This window comes from Sabethes cyaneus, chromosome 3, assembly GCF_943734655.1.
Source record: "Sabethes cyaneus chromosome 3, idSabCyanKW18_F2, whole genome shotgun sequence".
Lineage (NCBI taxonomy): Eukaryota > Metazoa > Arthropoda > Insecta > Diptera > Culicidae > Sabethes > Sabethes cyaneus.
The window spans coordinates 239256549-239274224 of NC_071355.1; the positions used below are offsets into that span (position 1 = coordinate 239256549).

A 17676-nucleotide genomic window follows, 5' to 3' on the forward strand; every position below is an offset into this window, starting at 1 on the left:
TCAAAGTTTATTTTTTATTTGTCGTGATTAATACGATCGAACGCTGCTCCGAAGTCCGTGCAGATCGTGGTCCAAGTTTTTACCTCAATATACGTCTTTAATGTTGAACTGGCATGTGACATAGATTTAACGTGAATAGTCTATCAAAACTTGGTTTGCTGTTAACATCATTAAAATCTTTTCACGTAATTTTTTTACATTATTACTTCTAAACGAAACGTCGGTTCACAAATCAATTCAATAGTTCAATAATCTACAAGGTAAAAGCCTCAATTCTACATTATGAACGGGCCTGTTCCGATCAGAAGCATCCCGATCGACGTGTGTTATAGCATACGTTGTATTCCGATCGAAGCGAAATTTCTGATCCGATTCGGGTTCGATCGATATTATAGAATAGAGGCGAATAACACCTTTCAAACAAGCGTAACGGCGTACGAATCGATTCAGCAATCTCGGAGAAACAGACGACTAAAGTTAAGCGTCACATTCACTCCTACGCACCTTATCGATTGGTACATGTGATTTTCCGGACCTGCGAACCTAGGCCCACTGTCGTGTTTTTCGATCAATTTCTAAAGCTTTGTTAAAGTATTTGTAAATATGTTTGCGTTGTAGATTTGACTGGCACTTTTCCTTGCATACTCCTTCAACTTCCAGTTTGAAGGGCATAATCATTTTGACAGAGTAATATTCTTTTGGGCTTTTGAAGGCGAATTAGTAAAAATGACTTGCTTTTTCGCACCGGAAAATGCAGTTCAAGAGACAAACAGTAATTTCGATTGCTTTTGTCATATGAAGATACAAATGTAAAACCATCAACCTGCGCTCTACTACTAGCCTGTGTTCTACTACCATTGCCCTGGATCCCCTTCAAAACTAGTAGACCCTACCAAAGCTTAGCCTCGTCAGAAAACGGAATATTTCAGTAATCATCGCCACTTAGCTCCAACTGGCCGATGTATCAATTGCTTGCACACTCGCACCCGCCACCCATTTGTTGGCCACTTTGCGCATGAAGCAACCGCAACATACATTTCCACTTTGCATTTTGCGCATTTCCTCGTCGATCGGTCCGGTCGGTCGGTCGGTCGGTCAGAATCTTATCGAAAGCGACGCGCCGCGCTTGCTGCTGGACGAAAACGAAACTTCTGCTCGGTTTCGGTGCACCGTCAGTGCCTTATAATCATTTTAAACGATTTCAGCTGTTATTTATTATTATGTGGCATTTCTCCTGCGCGCTGCGCCACACCATTGCAGCGCAGCGCTTCGCATATGTTGATTCCGAACCGGCCGGGGGAAACCGGGGGAATGTCTTGAAAATTCTCCAATGCTTTTTTACGTCTGTCTTCGGAACAAATTTAATTTCCATGTTCTAAAACACTACCCTGTAGCGCAGCACTCTGCATTTTTGATCAATATGAATTTTCTCTGGAATGTGCTCCGCGTTCCCTCATTGCCGATTTCAGTCTGGTTTTGATTTAGGAATCTTTCCCCGTCCTTTTTTGATAGGATAGTTTTGGGGGGATTTATATGACGCGATTAGCATAAATACCTTTTTTGCCGGATCCTTACGCGCAGTGTGCTACAGCCGTAAACGTTTTTTCCGATAACGACCGGCGACGTCGATTCCCCAAAAAGGCGATCTCCTGATTTGCTCAGAAACATTGGCCGATTATGCAAATTGCTAGTATGGCACGCATAACTATGTTAGAGACGGTTAGAGCCCCAGCAAGCAACCAGGTTCGCAGCAACCAACAATTCTAACACGCTGTCTACTGCGATGGACGTGGGAGGCGGTGCTCGATGTTTTGAAATTCAGTCGATGCACACCATATTATCGGCTGGTGTGTGGGGCAATGTACCGTATCAAAGTGTGCGGGTGCTGTTGCCTTGCCGCTGCTCCATTTGATTGAAGCGACTATTTTTCCAAAATGGGGTTTTGCCTTTGGATGGAATTTTCTCTTTCAATGTGGATCATTTGGCTGGCGGTGTAATTTCACAGTCTCGTCGTTAGTTTTTTTTTCCTGCAGCCATATTGCACTATTATGAACGATCAATTACGCGGCTGAGGAAAGGGTGAAACACATGTCCAAAGCAATCTAGACGAAATCGTGCATAATAAGAAAGGCTGAATTTTTGTGTGATTTTTCCATCAAATCATTTGTTTGAATTTTCTTTATGTTTTGCCGTAAATATGTGTAACTTTTTTTGTGAAACGCCATGGATGCTTTCGAGGCTCGAAAGTTCGGTGACGTTTCGCAAATCGGTGTAGTTCACTCGTTACAACAGCGTCGGTTTGCAGCCTCATGGCTCACTGCCATTACAGATCTCCCCCGCCTGGACAAATCCCCCCTGCTGGCGAATGGTTACAATGCACCGCCCACGCACCTGAACCACATCCCGTTCATGCAGATGAATCCGCACCCCGGCGGTGGTCATCCGCTGATGAGTCCCGGCGTCAACCCGCATGGAATTCCACGACCGGATGGATCGATCATCAAGGGACAGAACATCCCCGGAATGGAGGCTATTGCTAGGTGAGTTTCATCGAGCAATTTTCAAACGTAGAAACCCTAATCTTTTGTCTTTTATGAACATAGAGCTGCTTACGAAGACATTGTCAAGCATTTGGAGCGACTACGCGAAGAACGAGGCGAGGATCGAACTGTCAATCTAGAGCAGAAGCCACGCGACCTGAGCTCCCAAAATGGTATGTATTTGTTTTGTTTTCATTTTTCCGCTGCTTCCACTGTCAACTAAAAACCCGCTTTAACCGCAGTACCCCCTCCCGACTCACCGAACGGTGCAAGTCCGGTGCTAAATCTGTCGAAATCCGGCGGCGATCAGACCAGCGGTGGCGCCCCCAGCGAGCGGAGTAATCAAAATTCGCCCGAACCTTCGGTGCACGAAGAGGACGAAAACATCAGTGAAGCAAACATATCGGACACCGAGGAGCCGAACGAGAAGGAGGAAGGTAAGTCAGAGCCAAAACGAAAGGTCAATGATCATCTCTCACACGTCTGAACCCTGTCCGACGTGTGAGCAATCTATATAGCGAATGTGTGCCATTATCGTGTCTGTTCGTTACTTGACTTTTATTTTTATTGTTTTGTTTCTATTTTCGCTTTCTAAAAACTGAAATAATGTAGACATCAGCGATTGCGAACGGGACATTTCGTCACCGGTACCGGCAACGGTTCCGGTTTCGCAGGAAATGGAAAGCCGCCAGCAGGCGCTCAACTACTCCAGTCTGGCCGCTACGGCAGCTGCCGTTGCCGTCGGTAATGTCCCGACGGCTCAGGATCCGACGCACTCGTCCACGGAAACGTTACTGCGCAACATCCAGGGTCTGCTCAAGGTCGCTGCCGATAACGCTCGGCAACAGGAACGGCAGACCAGCTACGAGAAAGGTGAGTTTTGTAACACTTTTTTTTGCTGGGGGGACTAGATTTTACTAAATGAAAGATTGAAAGATTTTTTTAAAACAGCGTCGCAGATGAAATGTTTGTATGTAAACCGGAAGGATTCGCGACAGGAATTTTTCTATTCCTATCGATTTGATGAGCAGCTTCATAAACAGTACTAATTGTAGTTAAACTTTGTTTGAGATAATACAAAGAAACTCGAACTTCGTCAGCGTCACTTTGTGTACAGCTCTCGGGATCGTGTTTTGGTTGACTTGTTTTGCTTTTCGTCGCGATTTAGAGTCTCCGGTCTTCTTATAAGCCGACTTATTTCGACTCGTTTTTAGCTCGATGCACAGTTGTAGACAACACTCTCAGGTTATAACCTAAACTTGTTGATTTTTTCGGTGAAATATAGAACAATATTGTCATTGCTGCGGACGTTTCGACTTACTATTCTTCGGTCATTAACTACGCCTAAAACATATAACATACAACATATAGTATACATTGGACAATTTTCTTCGGCTGCACCAACTTACATTAACACGTATATTCTCTTCCCCGTCATCTATCCAACTAAGCAAAGCTATCGTTTTTTCTTCTTATGGTCCAGTTGTCGTAGTTTGAGCATTAGTCCATTGTATGTGTCATTACAATTTTCACTTTCTCTTTGTAAATTTACTGTTCTCTCGTTTCCTCTAACTTTTATGTAAAACATTTCGGCTGCTAATCTCGTGTCTTTGTTGTCTATTTTTTCTAAAATCCGTGTTTTGCTAACGTCAAATATATGACCTTGTATGTGATGGCGTTCCGCTTAAAAACGTTGGTCACTCTTTTTTGTCGTCGTCGGCGTTTTCGATTTTTTCCCCAACCCACACATCTTGATTGTTGACATCCGTTCCTCAAACACTTTTATTAGGTAGATTACAATTGATTTGGCCAAAACCGTTACATTTTGTCAATTAAATGCGTCAAGTTTAACAAATTTTGATCTTAACACCCAATAAAAGAACTAAAGATACAAGTGAAAAATATCCCTCCCACTCTACGTTGTTACGTTATTTTCGTCGTCGTCAGCGCAGATCCGAGGTGGGTCGTGTTGTTTCAGGTCTTCATGCAATTCGATCTTAGGCCAGGCGTCTCGAAAGTCGTAACATTGCCGAGCCATTTCGCATGTTGGGCTCCTGTCCTCTGTTCTTGGTGCCGCACCGTGGGATGAAACCCAAATCGAGGTGGACAAAAGTAATTACGCTAAAACCATTAGTCCTAGGTGTATAGCATCTTCGGGGAAAATTTGTTATTTCAACTTCCGAATTTTTTGGTGTATATGACATTAGGGTGGCCATCATAGTAAGCGAGTGTAAAACATAAACGGTAATTTTTCCTTCATTATTCAATACGGTCTAGCAAAAAAGGGTCCGACCTGGACCGGTGCGATCTCAATTAATTTCGGTGGCCAACATATTACTAAACATCTATACAAAATGTAATTTGCTGCTTTTGAGCAGTTTTTACGTTATTCACATTTGAAAAATGCATATTTTTTTAGAAAAAATGCTTATAGCTACAGAACAGAATGAGATAGCGACTTGATTCCTTCAAACAAAATGTGCATTTTCATTGGATGTGAAAGTGCTCAGAAGGCAAGATTTGTGAGAAATAAACACGAAAGGAGATATTAAGAAAAAAACGGATTTTTTAGGTCCTCCCCGTCCAAAAACTTTAAATTGCTCCATCCTATCGACCATAAGAGATAGGACTTTCTTTTCTTTAACAAAATAATTCAAAATTTAATGTTCTTCAACTTTGCTGAACATTTTACTCAGCTAACTTAAGCCATGAAAAAGTTTATGTTTAACACTCGCTTACTATGATGGCCACCCTAATGTCATATACACCAAAAAATGCGGAAGTTGAAATAACAAATTTTCTCCGAAGATACTATATACCTAGGACTAACGGTGTTAGCGTAATTACTTTTGTCCATCTAGATTTGCGTTTCATCCCACGGCACAGCGGTCCACACAGCGAAATATGTGATCGTGTGTTATTGCGCCAAAACGTTAAGTTTTTCGCATATAGTGTCTTTAGGAACATTTCTTGGTATAACAAGCCCCTTCTTGTGAGAGAAATCTTTGGGTGATTAATTCCCTTAAAAGTGAGATACGAAATTTATTTTCTCGTACATTCGAGATACAGGTTTGATACTTTCGGCAAAGTTGTAGTAAATATCAATGCAAACAACTTTGTCAAGGACACCATACTTGTACCTCTTTATGCAAATTATCTATGAAGCGTTATTAATGGACAAACCCTTTAAAACAGTTTTCAAACCCTGACTTATTCTGGTCAGCTTTTACGTGTTCAAAGTGTCCTAGAAAGTTGTTTATCTAGTTAAAATTAACGTTTTTGTAGAACATTATTACACGTGATTTTCTGAAATTTCGGAGATTTTGAGCGTTTTTGATGAAAATTAGTACTTCTTTGAGCTTAAATATTTTCCAAGGTGGCAAATGGTGGCCGATCAAACAACTCGTACCTAAAAGTACAACAAAAAGACGTGTTGCTTATTTTATTTTTGGTTTGAGTAAATTTAATTGCTTGTCAATTCGTGTTTTCTAATTAAATAGTTATTTAGTCATTCCGAGAAAATTCGGCCTTCTGTGACTGTTGTTGAAATTCGGTCATTTGGATTTCGGCCATTCGTGATTCGACCATTTGTGTTTCTGCCATTCGGTATCAGCCCATTATGAGTGTGATCTTTTGAAAAGACACCAATCGAAGGTATTGAAAAAATAGACTTAAGTTAGTTATTTGGAAGCTTTTCTCTTATGAAATGCGTCAAATAATTTTAAGTCTACATTCATTTTCGACTCGATAATAGGTGAAAAAATTACTGGTAACTCAACTTGTTAGAAAGAGATTGTCAACATAAACAAAATGGCGTTAATTGCATCCGAAGTACATTTTAATTGTTTCATAAACATGACTGAGATTGATTTTTAAAACAATTATAACTTTTGAGGATACAAACAGATACAGACAATTGACACTTGCTTTTAAAGGTGTTTTGTTGTACTTTTGAGGAGGAGTTGTTTGATCTGCCATTTGCCACATTGGGAAATATTTAAGCTCAAAGAAGTACTATTTTTCATCAAAAATGCTCAAAATCTCCGAAATTGCAGAAAATCGCGTATAATAATGTTTTAGAAAAACGTTGATTTTAGCAAAATAAACAACTTTCTAGAATACTATGAACACGTAAAAGTTGAACAGAATAAGTCAGGGTTTAAAAACTGTTTTGAAGGGTTTGTCCACGAATAATGCTTAATAGACAATTTCTATGAAGAAATTCAAGTATGGTGTCTTCGACAAAGTTGTTTGCATTGATATTTACTACAACTTTACCGAAAGTACCAAACCTGTATCTCGAATATACGAGAAAATAAATTTCGTATCTCACATTGCACCTAGGCTTTGTAATTGTCGGTTCGCAATAACTCAATAAGTAGTCAGGTATTGCCGAATTTACAGAACGCTGAGTCTCTATTGTACCAATTTTGAGTAGTTTTCAAAATAATGTTCTTAATCAAAAAAGTTACATTGCATTGATAATATTACTTTTTGATTGCTGCTTACGTAAACTTTAAATGCATAAGCCGCATGGGTGAGCTAATTTCATAATAGATTTAAGCCAAATTAATCACCCAAAGATTTCTCTCACAATAAGGGGCTTGTCATACCAAGGAATGTTCCTAAAGGCACTATAAACGAAAAACTTCACGCTTCGGCGCGGGTGCGGGTGAGGTTGCTGAAACCAACCATTTTCGCTACCTTATCGTCCGGCATCCTTATGACGCACCCAGCCTACCTTGGCTTACCGATTTGCGTTAGATGTACGATTGGAATTTCTTCTAGCAATGCTTGTAGCTCGAATTCATACGCCACTCTGTACTTTCGGTTTGTGTTCCGCCAACACGGTAAAAGCGCGTATGTCCTCCGTGATTAGCGCCTGCTTCCACTGAGATTAGCGTGTAGTTTCATAGCATTTTGCAAAAGGCAAAGTATGGCCAATTTCTTTCTTGATTGCGTCATTCGATCTCCTTCCTTGAGTTGTAATCCGCGATCATCAGCGGCGATCCCAAATGAACGAACTCATCTACCACTCCTAATACGACGCCATCAACGATTATCATACGTGAGAGGCGGGCGTTGGCTTTCTTTAAGCGTCTACTTTTCATGTGTTTGGTTTTTGCATGATAAGCCATCATCTTGTTTCAACTCTCGCCGGGGTATCGAAGCGAGAGTCTCGGGAGTGTCCCTGAAATACGCAAGAAAAATACAACACTCAATTTAATGTTGCTCTAGTCAGTTGCGAATGTTTGTCCGGAATTATCTGCCATAGCTTTTCTCGATCCACTGTATCGTCTGCTGCTTTGAAATCAACAAATATGTGAGCGTTGCACTTCCGACATTTCTGCAAGATCTGTGGGATGGTGTGACCGTAGTCCTTACCGGAGACTTTAATCTTTAGCAACTTGATTTTTCGTTTGACCTCTTGGAGTTCAGGTGCAAAAAAGTTCCTGCCTTCCGTGGGCATTTCTAAGCTATCTTTGCGATTGGGGGATTCATCGAAGAACTTCTTCCACCTGTAACCCCGGCTGCGATACCACTTCGTCATCGTTGCAAGTTGGAGAATTTTTTGACCACGTTGCCGGAGTCTCAGCCTGCTCCCTAACCTCAGGTAGCATTAGCGGATCGGAAAGGTTATCTATATAACTCTCCTTATTGCCTGGTGGCGAGTTCAAGATCAGGGATAAAACCGAGAGTTCTCCTTCCAACGATATGCTGTCGATGTTGAAGTCCTGTAGGTGTTCTGCATCAACTTTTGAGGGTTATTGGTTTCTTCATCAATATTTTTCATTAAGATGGTAGTAAGATCAAGTTCCAAAATCGAAATGTAGCACCTAGGCTTTGTAATTGTCGGTTCGTAATGACTCAATAAGTACTAAAGTATTGCCGAATTTACAAAACGCTGAGTCTCTATTGAACCAATTTTGAGGAGTTTTCAAAATAATGTTCTTAATCAAAAAAGTTACATTGCATTGATAATTTTACTTTTTGATTGCTGCTTACGTAAACTTTAAATGCATAAGCCGCATGGATGAGTTAATTTCATAATAGATTTAAGCCAAATTTTGAAAAAATCATTATCTCTATCATCTTGGTCACCTCGTGACGAGTGGAAACCTACCCACGGTGTCTGGGAAACCTCCAGACCCTGGGAACGGTTTCGGCCCGCGCCGCTTCCCCTCGCAGAAAGGTGTCACTAGCGCGATAAACGATCCAATTACGGGCTGCCATTTAGCGAGAATCCATTTTTGAAGCGAAGCAGAAGGTGAAGCAAACAAAGTATCGAATCGATTCCATAAATTGATCGATCGACGATCGATCGATCGCGCATCGGATCATAATAAAAGCTCTTCCCCTGCGCCTAGATCACTGCGCCGCTGCCGCGGTGAGATTGAGAACAAAAAACAATAACCACATGTCGAAATCGCAGCAAAAATATAATCGAAAAATACTAAATGATAGGTTAATCGAACTAAACATTGCTTTTACGAAATAGAAGCCCCGCCGCCCGGTCACTATCATCATTATGCATTCCTTCTCCGTATTTGGGGTCTTCCCTGCGGGGTCATCTCTCTAAGTAATACCGAGTCTGTGGTGAGCCCGGGACACATTCCCGCCTCGAAATGGTGGAATGCACCCGCAGAGGGAAAGGGGAATTGAAATCGAGAAATGATAAGCGCAGGCCTAAAACACAGGCCCAGGCGACGAACCCGATCAGTCACTCAGGCAGCTCAGTCAGTCCGTCAGCCAGCCAGCCAGCCATCCAACCAGCCAGCCAGTCAGTCAGTCAGTCAGATCACCACTTGCAGTCGATCGAGAGAAAAAAATGCACCGGAAAGCGAGAGCGAAGACTAAACGAAACAAAAACTGCACAAAAATCGATAAAAATTATCTTTAATTATGGACCTATAAAGTGAAAACGTTTATCTACGTTTATATTAATTCATTTTTTGCTGTCTCTTTCGCTGATGCTCTCTCGCTCTCCGGGACCGGATTGCCGCATGTTTCTGCCGGTTCTTGGCGACTCCGTGGTTACGATCCTGCGGTTTGATAGCGAAATGCACACTCGCAGAAATGCCTTTACATGTGTGTATAGTCAATGTCTGTAATGCCAACAAATCGAATCTTTCGTCCGACCGATCATTCGCCTGCTTCGATCTCCGGTGCTGCTGCTGCTGCGCTGCCCGTTTGATGCTTATTGATGGATTGCTGCGCGGTGTATTCTCAATTTCTCTGCTTGGCTGTTTTATTTTTTTTCTTTCCTTTATTAAATACAAATGGATCAACACCCCCTGCGCATCCCTTGCGTCGTCCGTCGAGTGTGGAAGATACAAAATCGAAATAAAAATATAGCCACTCAATTTAACACGCTTCAAGCAATATTGAACGAAAATTTTGTCCATCAAACCGTTGGTGTTGCGTTGGCTGCGCGGGATGATGGTGGAAAATGATCGAAATTATTGTAAAGAATAAAGGCAACCACAACTAAGGCAGCAACAAAAAGACAAAACTATAGATCACACCGTCTGGAGAGGGTCGATTAATGGGGGGCTGTTTTTTGTTTTGCTGCCGATCAATAGCTTGGGGAAAATTCTGTATTACTTCTTCTATATGTCTGCGCTTGCCACCATTACGGAACGGAACGGAACTGAACTGGTGTGTCTGCCCAGTGTCTGGACGCAGGAATGGATTGAAATCGCATCATATGTGATATGGTCTTTTCGGGTTTGGTTCTTTTCGTCAATTTGCCCCGGGTTGATTAGAGAACTTGATTGCAAGGGTTTCTGGTTTTTTTTTTTCGGCGGATTTAGGCATTCAAATTACACCACATACCTACTAGCGTTCGTACGATGTACGTGGATGGATCGAAAATGGTTGATTATCACTACAATACGCGCGGTGATTGTTAAGCATCTTGTGTTATAAAATTGGCTTCAGTCACGGGCTGAATGATTAACTTATTTATGACTCCCGGGAGCAGTTCGGAGTGCGAGTGCCAAAGTGTTTTACCGGGTTGTTAATTTGGAAAAGAGTTGGAAAAGTTCGAGAAAAGTAAAATGAAATTCAACGAAGCATGCCGTGAATTGCGCTGGAATGGGAACAACGAAATTTTCTTTTCAAGCGTAAACATAGCATAGTTCTAAGAATTTTATTGTTCCATCAATTGGAAGTCGTTGAAAATTGATTGGACAAACAAATAATTTGAAAAGAATGCTCTTGTGCACCGCTATTCGTACGCATAATTTTAATTGCTCTTGTCCTTAGAATCAAACTTAATCAGTTTGGTTGGAAAACCATGTTCGAAAAACTCGTTTAAATGAATCGAATGCTGGATTCAAATCCACAGTCTGCAAAAAGAATTTGTCTAGGTTCTGTCGCAGAGTTGACAGCTTTGCCAGATTAATAGTTGTTTTGCTCAATGAGAGCATATAAGGTGGGGATGAAGATACATATGTTTCTGTAATAGCGAATTTGTTTATTCAGTCTGGGTTGAAATTGGATGAATTTTTGGTGTTTATTTGATCCTATTTGATAGATATAATTCATTTCAACCCGGGTTGAATAAACGCAAGGAACGCAAAGGTTCGATAATCTTTTTTGCAGTTAGGTAACTGCAACGTTCCAAACAGTTCCCTAGCATTCATTCATTCGCCACGATTCCCTATATGATTGAGTGAATATTGTCTACGTTGGTCATTTATTTGACATTCTCGCTACGTTGCCAGCCCATTGTAGCCTGGCGTGTTTTACTCGCTTGACGGTAGAAAAGCAAAGCCATGGGTGTAAACGTCCTGTTGACAACTTGACCCTTCTTTATCGACAGACTTCGCAGCCGGCTTTTAGAGTACAGGACAGCTACGGGTATAGTGCAACGATCCTACTGACTATCTAGCAGCACCGCTGGATGGCAACCATATCTATATATACATGGTACAACTCGTGATTCAAGCGCGTTTGTCACAGTTTATTCGCCAGCTTACTGTCAAGAATTGACCGCAGTATCTTACACTCAAAGCCGTCAAGAGCTCGCCGGTCTCTCTGTCCACGCTCTACGGTCATAGAATGTCACTGGGTCAATGGGAATCAGTCTCCATCACTCCATCACTCTTCGCTTTCAGTTTATAGTCCGTCAAATGGCTGTACCCAAGGGGCTAGTCACTCGGCACAGCCGTTTTTATGTTAGGCGACTTGAAACGAGCCGAACTGTGCCGATGTTGTACCGAAAGTGCCGAACTGCAAGATTTGTTAAATTCGTTATAATCTGATAGATCTGGCCATCGTGCGAGATGATTTTGACAACTGGCAGTGCTCCCGGGTTTCATATGTAAAATTGAATCGAAGCTGTGCCGCTTGATATCTCTGGAGTGCCGCGGCACAATGTGTGAGTGAGTCAGTTTGCCTACGAATGGCCGAAACTCAAATGGACGACAATAACAATAGGTTTAGTGGATCTAAGGGCCGAATTACAAATGTCCGAAAGATACATGACTAAATCACGAATGGCCGAATGTCATAGAAAATAATCGAGGCCGTTGGCCTGCTCAAAGATTAGGTACACTCTTAAATGATTCTACCTGTAAATTGGTCGGATTTAGTTAAAGTTAGGTTGAAACTACTCAAAATGCCCTTAAAGTGTACAAACTCAGATTTTGAGTAGTTTTTCAACCAAAAAATTGGTAGTAGGAACTTAAAATTGCGTTATTTGTCATAGAGAATAATTCAATTATCGGTAGCAAGTAGCCAAAATTGGATGAAATTTTTACCCAAAGTTTGAGTTTGTACACTTTAAGGGCATTTTGAGTAGTTTCAACCTAACTTTAACTAAATCCGACCTATTTACAGGTAGAATCATTTAAGAGTGTATATACTGTCCTCCCGAGCAGGAGCGAAGAGCAAAATAATATAAAAACAATATCAAATGTTATAATGGTATATTTTGTTATTGAATTGATACGGAAGATACATTGATAACACATTTTGTTATTGAGTGGATATTCAAAACAGTGGTTATAAGATGAGTTTAATAACTGATTTTGTTATCATATCTTATTTTGGCCTTAACATGACATTCGACATATTTCATACAATTTTTTTTATTGATTAAAGATATTTCAGATTATAACTATTTTATAAAATGATTTTGTAATATCTCATATACTACTGCATTTGCTATTCAATACCTAAATAATACTAAAATATGTTATTCTAAACTCTGAATGCAGTCATGTTATTGCTTTGTTATTCAAATAACACAAGTAGTTATTCTTTTAGCCTTAAAGGAGTAAAATTTTGATATTATTTTTTGTTGTGTAATGTCAGCCAAAACAAGGCCAAATTTTGATATGAGTTATTCGATTTTCAATAACACATTTTGATGTTATTTTGCTCTTCGCTCCTGCTCGGGCTTACCCGCTGCCGCTCGTTTGGACTCGACTAAGAGATAACCCCTGCTAGTCAGTAAAGCTAGGAAAATGCATGTTTCTAAATAGCGGTAATTTCTGTGGGTGGATCCTCTTAGATTTCGCTTTTCGCCTAGCCTAGGTTACTTCCGCCGTCGCAAAATTCCTTGCAATGATATCAAAGCCATCTAGTGTCAAACTACTTTTGATGAAAATCGTGCTTCTAGTGTTGATGACCGCTCGTCGAATCACCACCTCAACAGCGATGTTGAACAGCAAGCAGGATAAGCTTGTCTCAACCATCACTGCGTTTCAAAGGGACTCGAGAGTGTCCCCGAGCATCCAACGAAACAAATCACTCGATCTAATTTAGCTCTGATCAGTCGCGTCATTTTGTCCGGAAAACCGTGTTCGTGCATTAACTGCCGTAACTATCCTCGATCGACTGTGTCGTATGCTGCTTTGAAGTCAATAAAAATGTAAGGCCTGGGCACGTTGTACTGCCGATTTTTCTGCAAGATCTGTCGGATTGTTAAATTTAGTCTACAGTAGCACGACTCCCTATGAAGCCCTTATAATTCGCTACAAAACCATGTGCGAAGGATCTGTACCTTGTTATGCTGCGATAGTTGCAACAGGCGAGCCGATTACTATCTTTCACGGGCGTTGCTAGATTAACTTTTGTTTCGCCTTCTTCTGCAACTTCGCCATTGAGGTGTTGATCGAAGAACTGCTTCCATCTGTCGACCATTTCACGCTCGTCCCTGCCCATGTCAGGTTCGCCTTCTCAACAAACATGTGCGTTCCATTAGCCCATAATAATTGTTGTAATTCTTCACGATCTCTGTCTTCCGTGTGGCGCTTTTTACTCCTCAGAATCGTGGTTAACTGGTTGCTTGCTCGTCGGTATTTGATCAAGTTCTCCCTAGTGGCAAAGCTCAGATCATTTTTTCAAGTCATTTCTTCCTCTCCACCGCTTGTGTGCATTCCCCAGCTAGCACCAACTCGTATATCAATGTACGAAAACTATCGTAAATATCTTCTAACAAACTGGAAATCGTAACAAAAGCTGGATAAAGTGGGATCAGGTGGATTTTGTGTCGTTTATAATGATAATGACTGACATACATACGATTTTCAGCACAAAATCGTAGAGTAGTACGGAGCGATTCGCGCTTAATCGGATATTATCGTATATAAATACTTATATAGTCGTAACGCTCAAAATTATTCGTAATCACGTATATCGCCTTCAAAATAGTACGGATATGCCAATTTTGCGCATGAAATTAAATTGATTTTATTAAATTGAATACAGTGGTGTGCACTTTCTAGTGAGCGACATGCTCTTTTAAGGAAGTGCTTAACTACTTAATATCTAGTTCGTGAGGTTATTGACTTCATTTTAATTACAATTTTATGCATACCACCGCACTGTGAGTTGTTGTGATCGTGGAATATCGAAGCATTATATATGCTAAAGTCATTGCTATATCGTTGATAACTATCAATTCGCTGGAAAATACCATGTACAAACCATGAAATTGGAGTGCGCCAAAAATTTCTGCTAACGGCTGATTTAGAACGAAAAGTAAATTGTGCTATCATTTGATCGATACTCTGCCATACTGCCTTTGTGAGGTGTACCAATTGTATCTATCTGCTATTGTATTGCCTTGTCGCTTAACCACACATTGGATGAACGGTAACAAAGCTTATACCCGTTCGAAAGCAGCAGAAATGGGCAAAAACAAAACTGCAATTTCGTTACCAGTTGGAGTGAGTAGAAATGATAGTAAAAAACGCTCAAGGGACGATCTGGATCAGACGGGAGATCAGCCGGACACTTTTGAAGATCTATTGGCTAGTGTAAAGTTAATGATAGATGAAGGAAACGCCAGGATTGAAAACAAAATTGATTCCAGTAATAGCAAGCTAGTGAACGAAATAGCCACTCTTAGGAATGATGTTCAGCTATTGCGAGCTGATTGTGCGTCAGAAATCTGTAAACTGACGGAGTCGTTAAACAAATTGGATTCAAATGTAAAACGTAACAAAGATAGCATCGGTATATTGGAAAATATAAACGATTTACTTCTTTCTGGAGTCCCGTTCTCTCCGAATGAAAACACCTGTGATATCTTTCGAAAAGTTGCATTGTCTCTTGGATACTGTGATTCGGATGTTCCACTCGTTTACACCAAGCGTTTGGCCCGGATACCTATTGCAACTGGAGCAACCCCACCGATTCTGTTTCAATTCGTTTTCAAGGCTGCACGAGATGAGTTTTTTCGCCGCTATTTGTCACAGAAGAACCTCAACCTTCAACATATCGAAATTAATTTGACCAAACGTATCTACATCAACGAAAGTCTTACTGAATCTGCGCGCCGTATCCAAGGAAGTGCAGTTAAGTTAAAAAAGAGTGGTCAAATCCATAGTGTCTTCGCCAGGAATGGAGTCGTTTATATCAAACCGAATGCCGATGTTGCCGCACAAGCCATCTATAGCATCGATCAGCTGGAAATATTTGCTACCAAATCAAATACCCTCTCCTAGAAAAATCATTCTCCTTTCTTGTAATCCTGTGATTCCTCTCCTTATTATTATCCCATGATTATTCCCCTCCTAAAAGTTAAAACACATCAAACCTTTCCGCTGAGCTCTTCTACAGTTCCTTCCTCATTCCTGTGCTACCTCTCCTTTCGCTTTCCGTCCGCAACCTTCCGTCCTGAAAGTCGTTCAACGATGGATCATCGTGTGTTACTGCTGTTGCCGCTGCTGCTGTTGGGTGCTGCGTACTGTTACTGCATTATTCTCTGCTGGACGATTACGGACGATCGCTTTGATAACCACTGGATAACAATCACAATATAATTGGAACAAAATATTCAAATGAACGACATTTATATTAACCGCCGCCGCCCATCGGCATCTACTGCCACCACCCACCACCCACCACCTACCAAACCACCATCTGCTACCCGTAAATAGTTTAGAAGATCATTGGTAAATTCAAACAAAAATTGTAATTAAAATGAAGTCAATAACCTCACGAACTAGATATTAAGTAGTTAAGCACTTCCTTAAAAGAGCATGTCGCTCACTGGAAAGTGCACACCACTGTATTCAATTAAAAAAAAAAAAAAATGAAATACGATTTGTTTAGCATGTATATCTGTACGTAATGCTGATTTTTACTTTTTTTATACATATGAACATGCTAGCTGGGTCCTCATCAAACCAATCATTTCGTATTCTCCGAGGTAGTTCAGCTAGGCCGAGCGTATTCTACCCCAATCGTTCTCGAGAGTTTAAGCACCTAACTCTTCGAAAGAAGGCAGTGCCTCATCCAATATTCACGCATAGTTTACGGCTGATTGGGGGTTGTCTAGCAGCATAACTACGCGGTGGTCAGAGTTATTATCCACACCCTGATAGTAAACGTATGTTCGTTATGTTAGAGTCAATCTGGAGCTTCAGATCACTAAGCCACTGAAAGCTGCGAAGTTCATACATCGTTTACCGCTATCAGTCGTGTCGGTGTACAGGTTGTCGGACCCGATTTCCAGTTTAAGCAGCGCTTCCGAATTGTTAGCAGTTGTGATCGCACCCTAACATTGAATAAGGACCAGTGCTTGTTAAGGAAACGGTACCCAACGAAATTTCCAGTACTCCAGATCATTTCGCGTAACTTGCCAATGGACTGTGAATCCGTCGGTGCTTTCTAAATTGTACTGTTTATCATTAGAAAAACCGAATGGCCGAAACTCAAATGGCCGAATAGCAAATAGCCGAAATACTAATGGGCGATTTTCAACAATTGTTACTGAAGATGTAGGTAAAGGTTAACTTACGGTTCGGAGCATATGGACGCTCTTGGGCTCCATTGGCTGCTACTGAATCGACGCTTGACTGTAGAGTGATGCGCGGTGACAATTTTTTGGTATAGATCACACTGTTCCGGACTCACGCACGGAAATGCTATCAGACTAGATATTTACGGGGCGGGATTTCACCGATCAATCCGGTTTTGACCGGAAATTCACTTTAAGACCTCCTCGATTACGAGGACTCGGGCAACCGGACGTGCCCCCGGACACGTGCACAATTGCTTAGCTAGCACACTGGTTTGGGCGGAGTTTTACAGTCGCGCACTCGTTTCACGGCGTTTCGGTTACTTCACAACAGTCGATGGCCACGCGGATTACCCACAAAATGGTGGATCGATGTTTAATTTTGTTCGCACTTCTAATCAGATGACCACCTGGTATAGTAACCCGGAATAGCACCGGACAGTGGAGAGACATCCGATCGCTTCGACTTTCACTTCAACAAGCCCCGACGAGGGGCTCTGTAGCCGCAAGGTTACCGAGTCTGCTTTGGCAAGCGAATGGTCGTGGGTTCGAATCTTAGTAGAATCAAGCCATTCGATGTTCAAAGTGACTTTTAGCATGGGTTTATTCTCAGGCCCCTCATTTACCCTTCCTTAATGCTGCATTCTATGTTATCCCGATAAGGCCTATTGACAGTGCAAAATGAGACCCTTATAGTTAAATGCAGTGGTGTGCAGTGCCAGGGATGGCTATAATTGGGGACAGCGCTATCATGTGGAACAAGGTGGGTAAAGTAGAGAAAGCATTGAAAGAAGGGTAAAACCCAATTACACACAAGCACGCATGAAATTCAATAAGCATATCGCTCACTCAATAGCGATTATAGCAAATAAATGC

The 17676-nt window shown here is 41.3% G+C and overlaps 1 protein-coding gene across 1 annotated transcript in view; it reads left to right on the plus strand.

Annotated features, from left to right (window-relative positions):
* The window catches only part of LOC128744691 (dachshund homolog 2), a 119841-nt gene that overhangs the window by 85312 nt on the left and 16853 nt on the right, over positions 1-17676 (plus strand). The window contains exons 4-7 of the mRNA XM_053841860.1: positions 2330-2540; positions 2604-2713; positions 2783-2977; positions 3153-3413. Of these exons, the coding sequence (XP_053697835.1) occupies positions 2330-2540; positions 2604-2713; positions 2783-2977; positions 3153-3413 (777 nt within the window). The remainder of the gene's footprint in view (positions 1-2329; positions 2541-2603; positions 2714-2782; positions 2978-3152; positions 3414-17676) is intronic.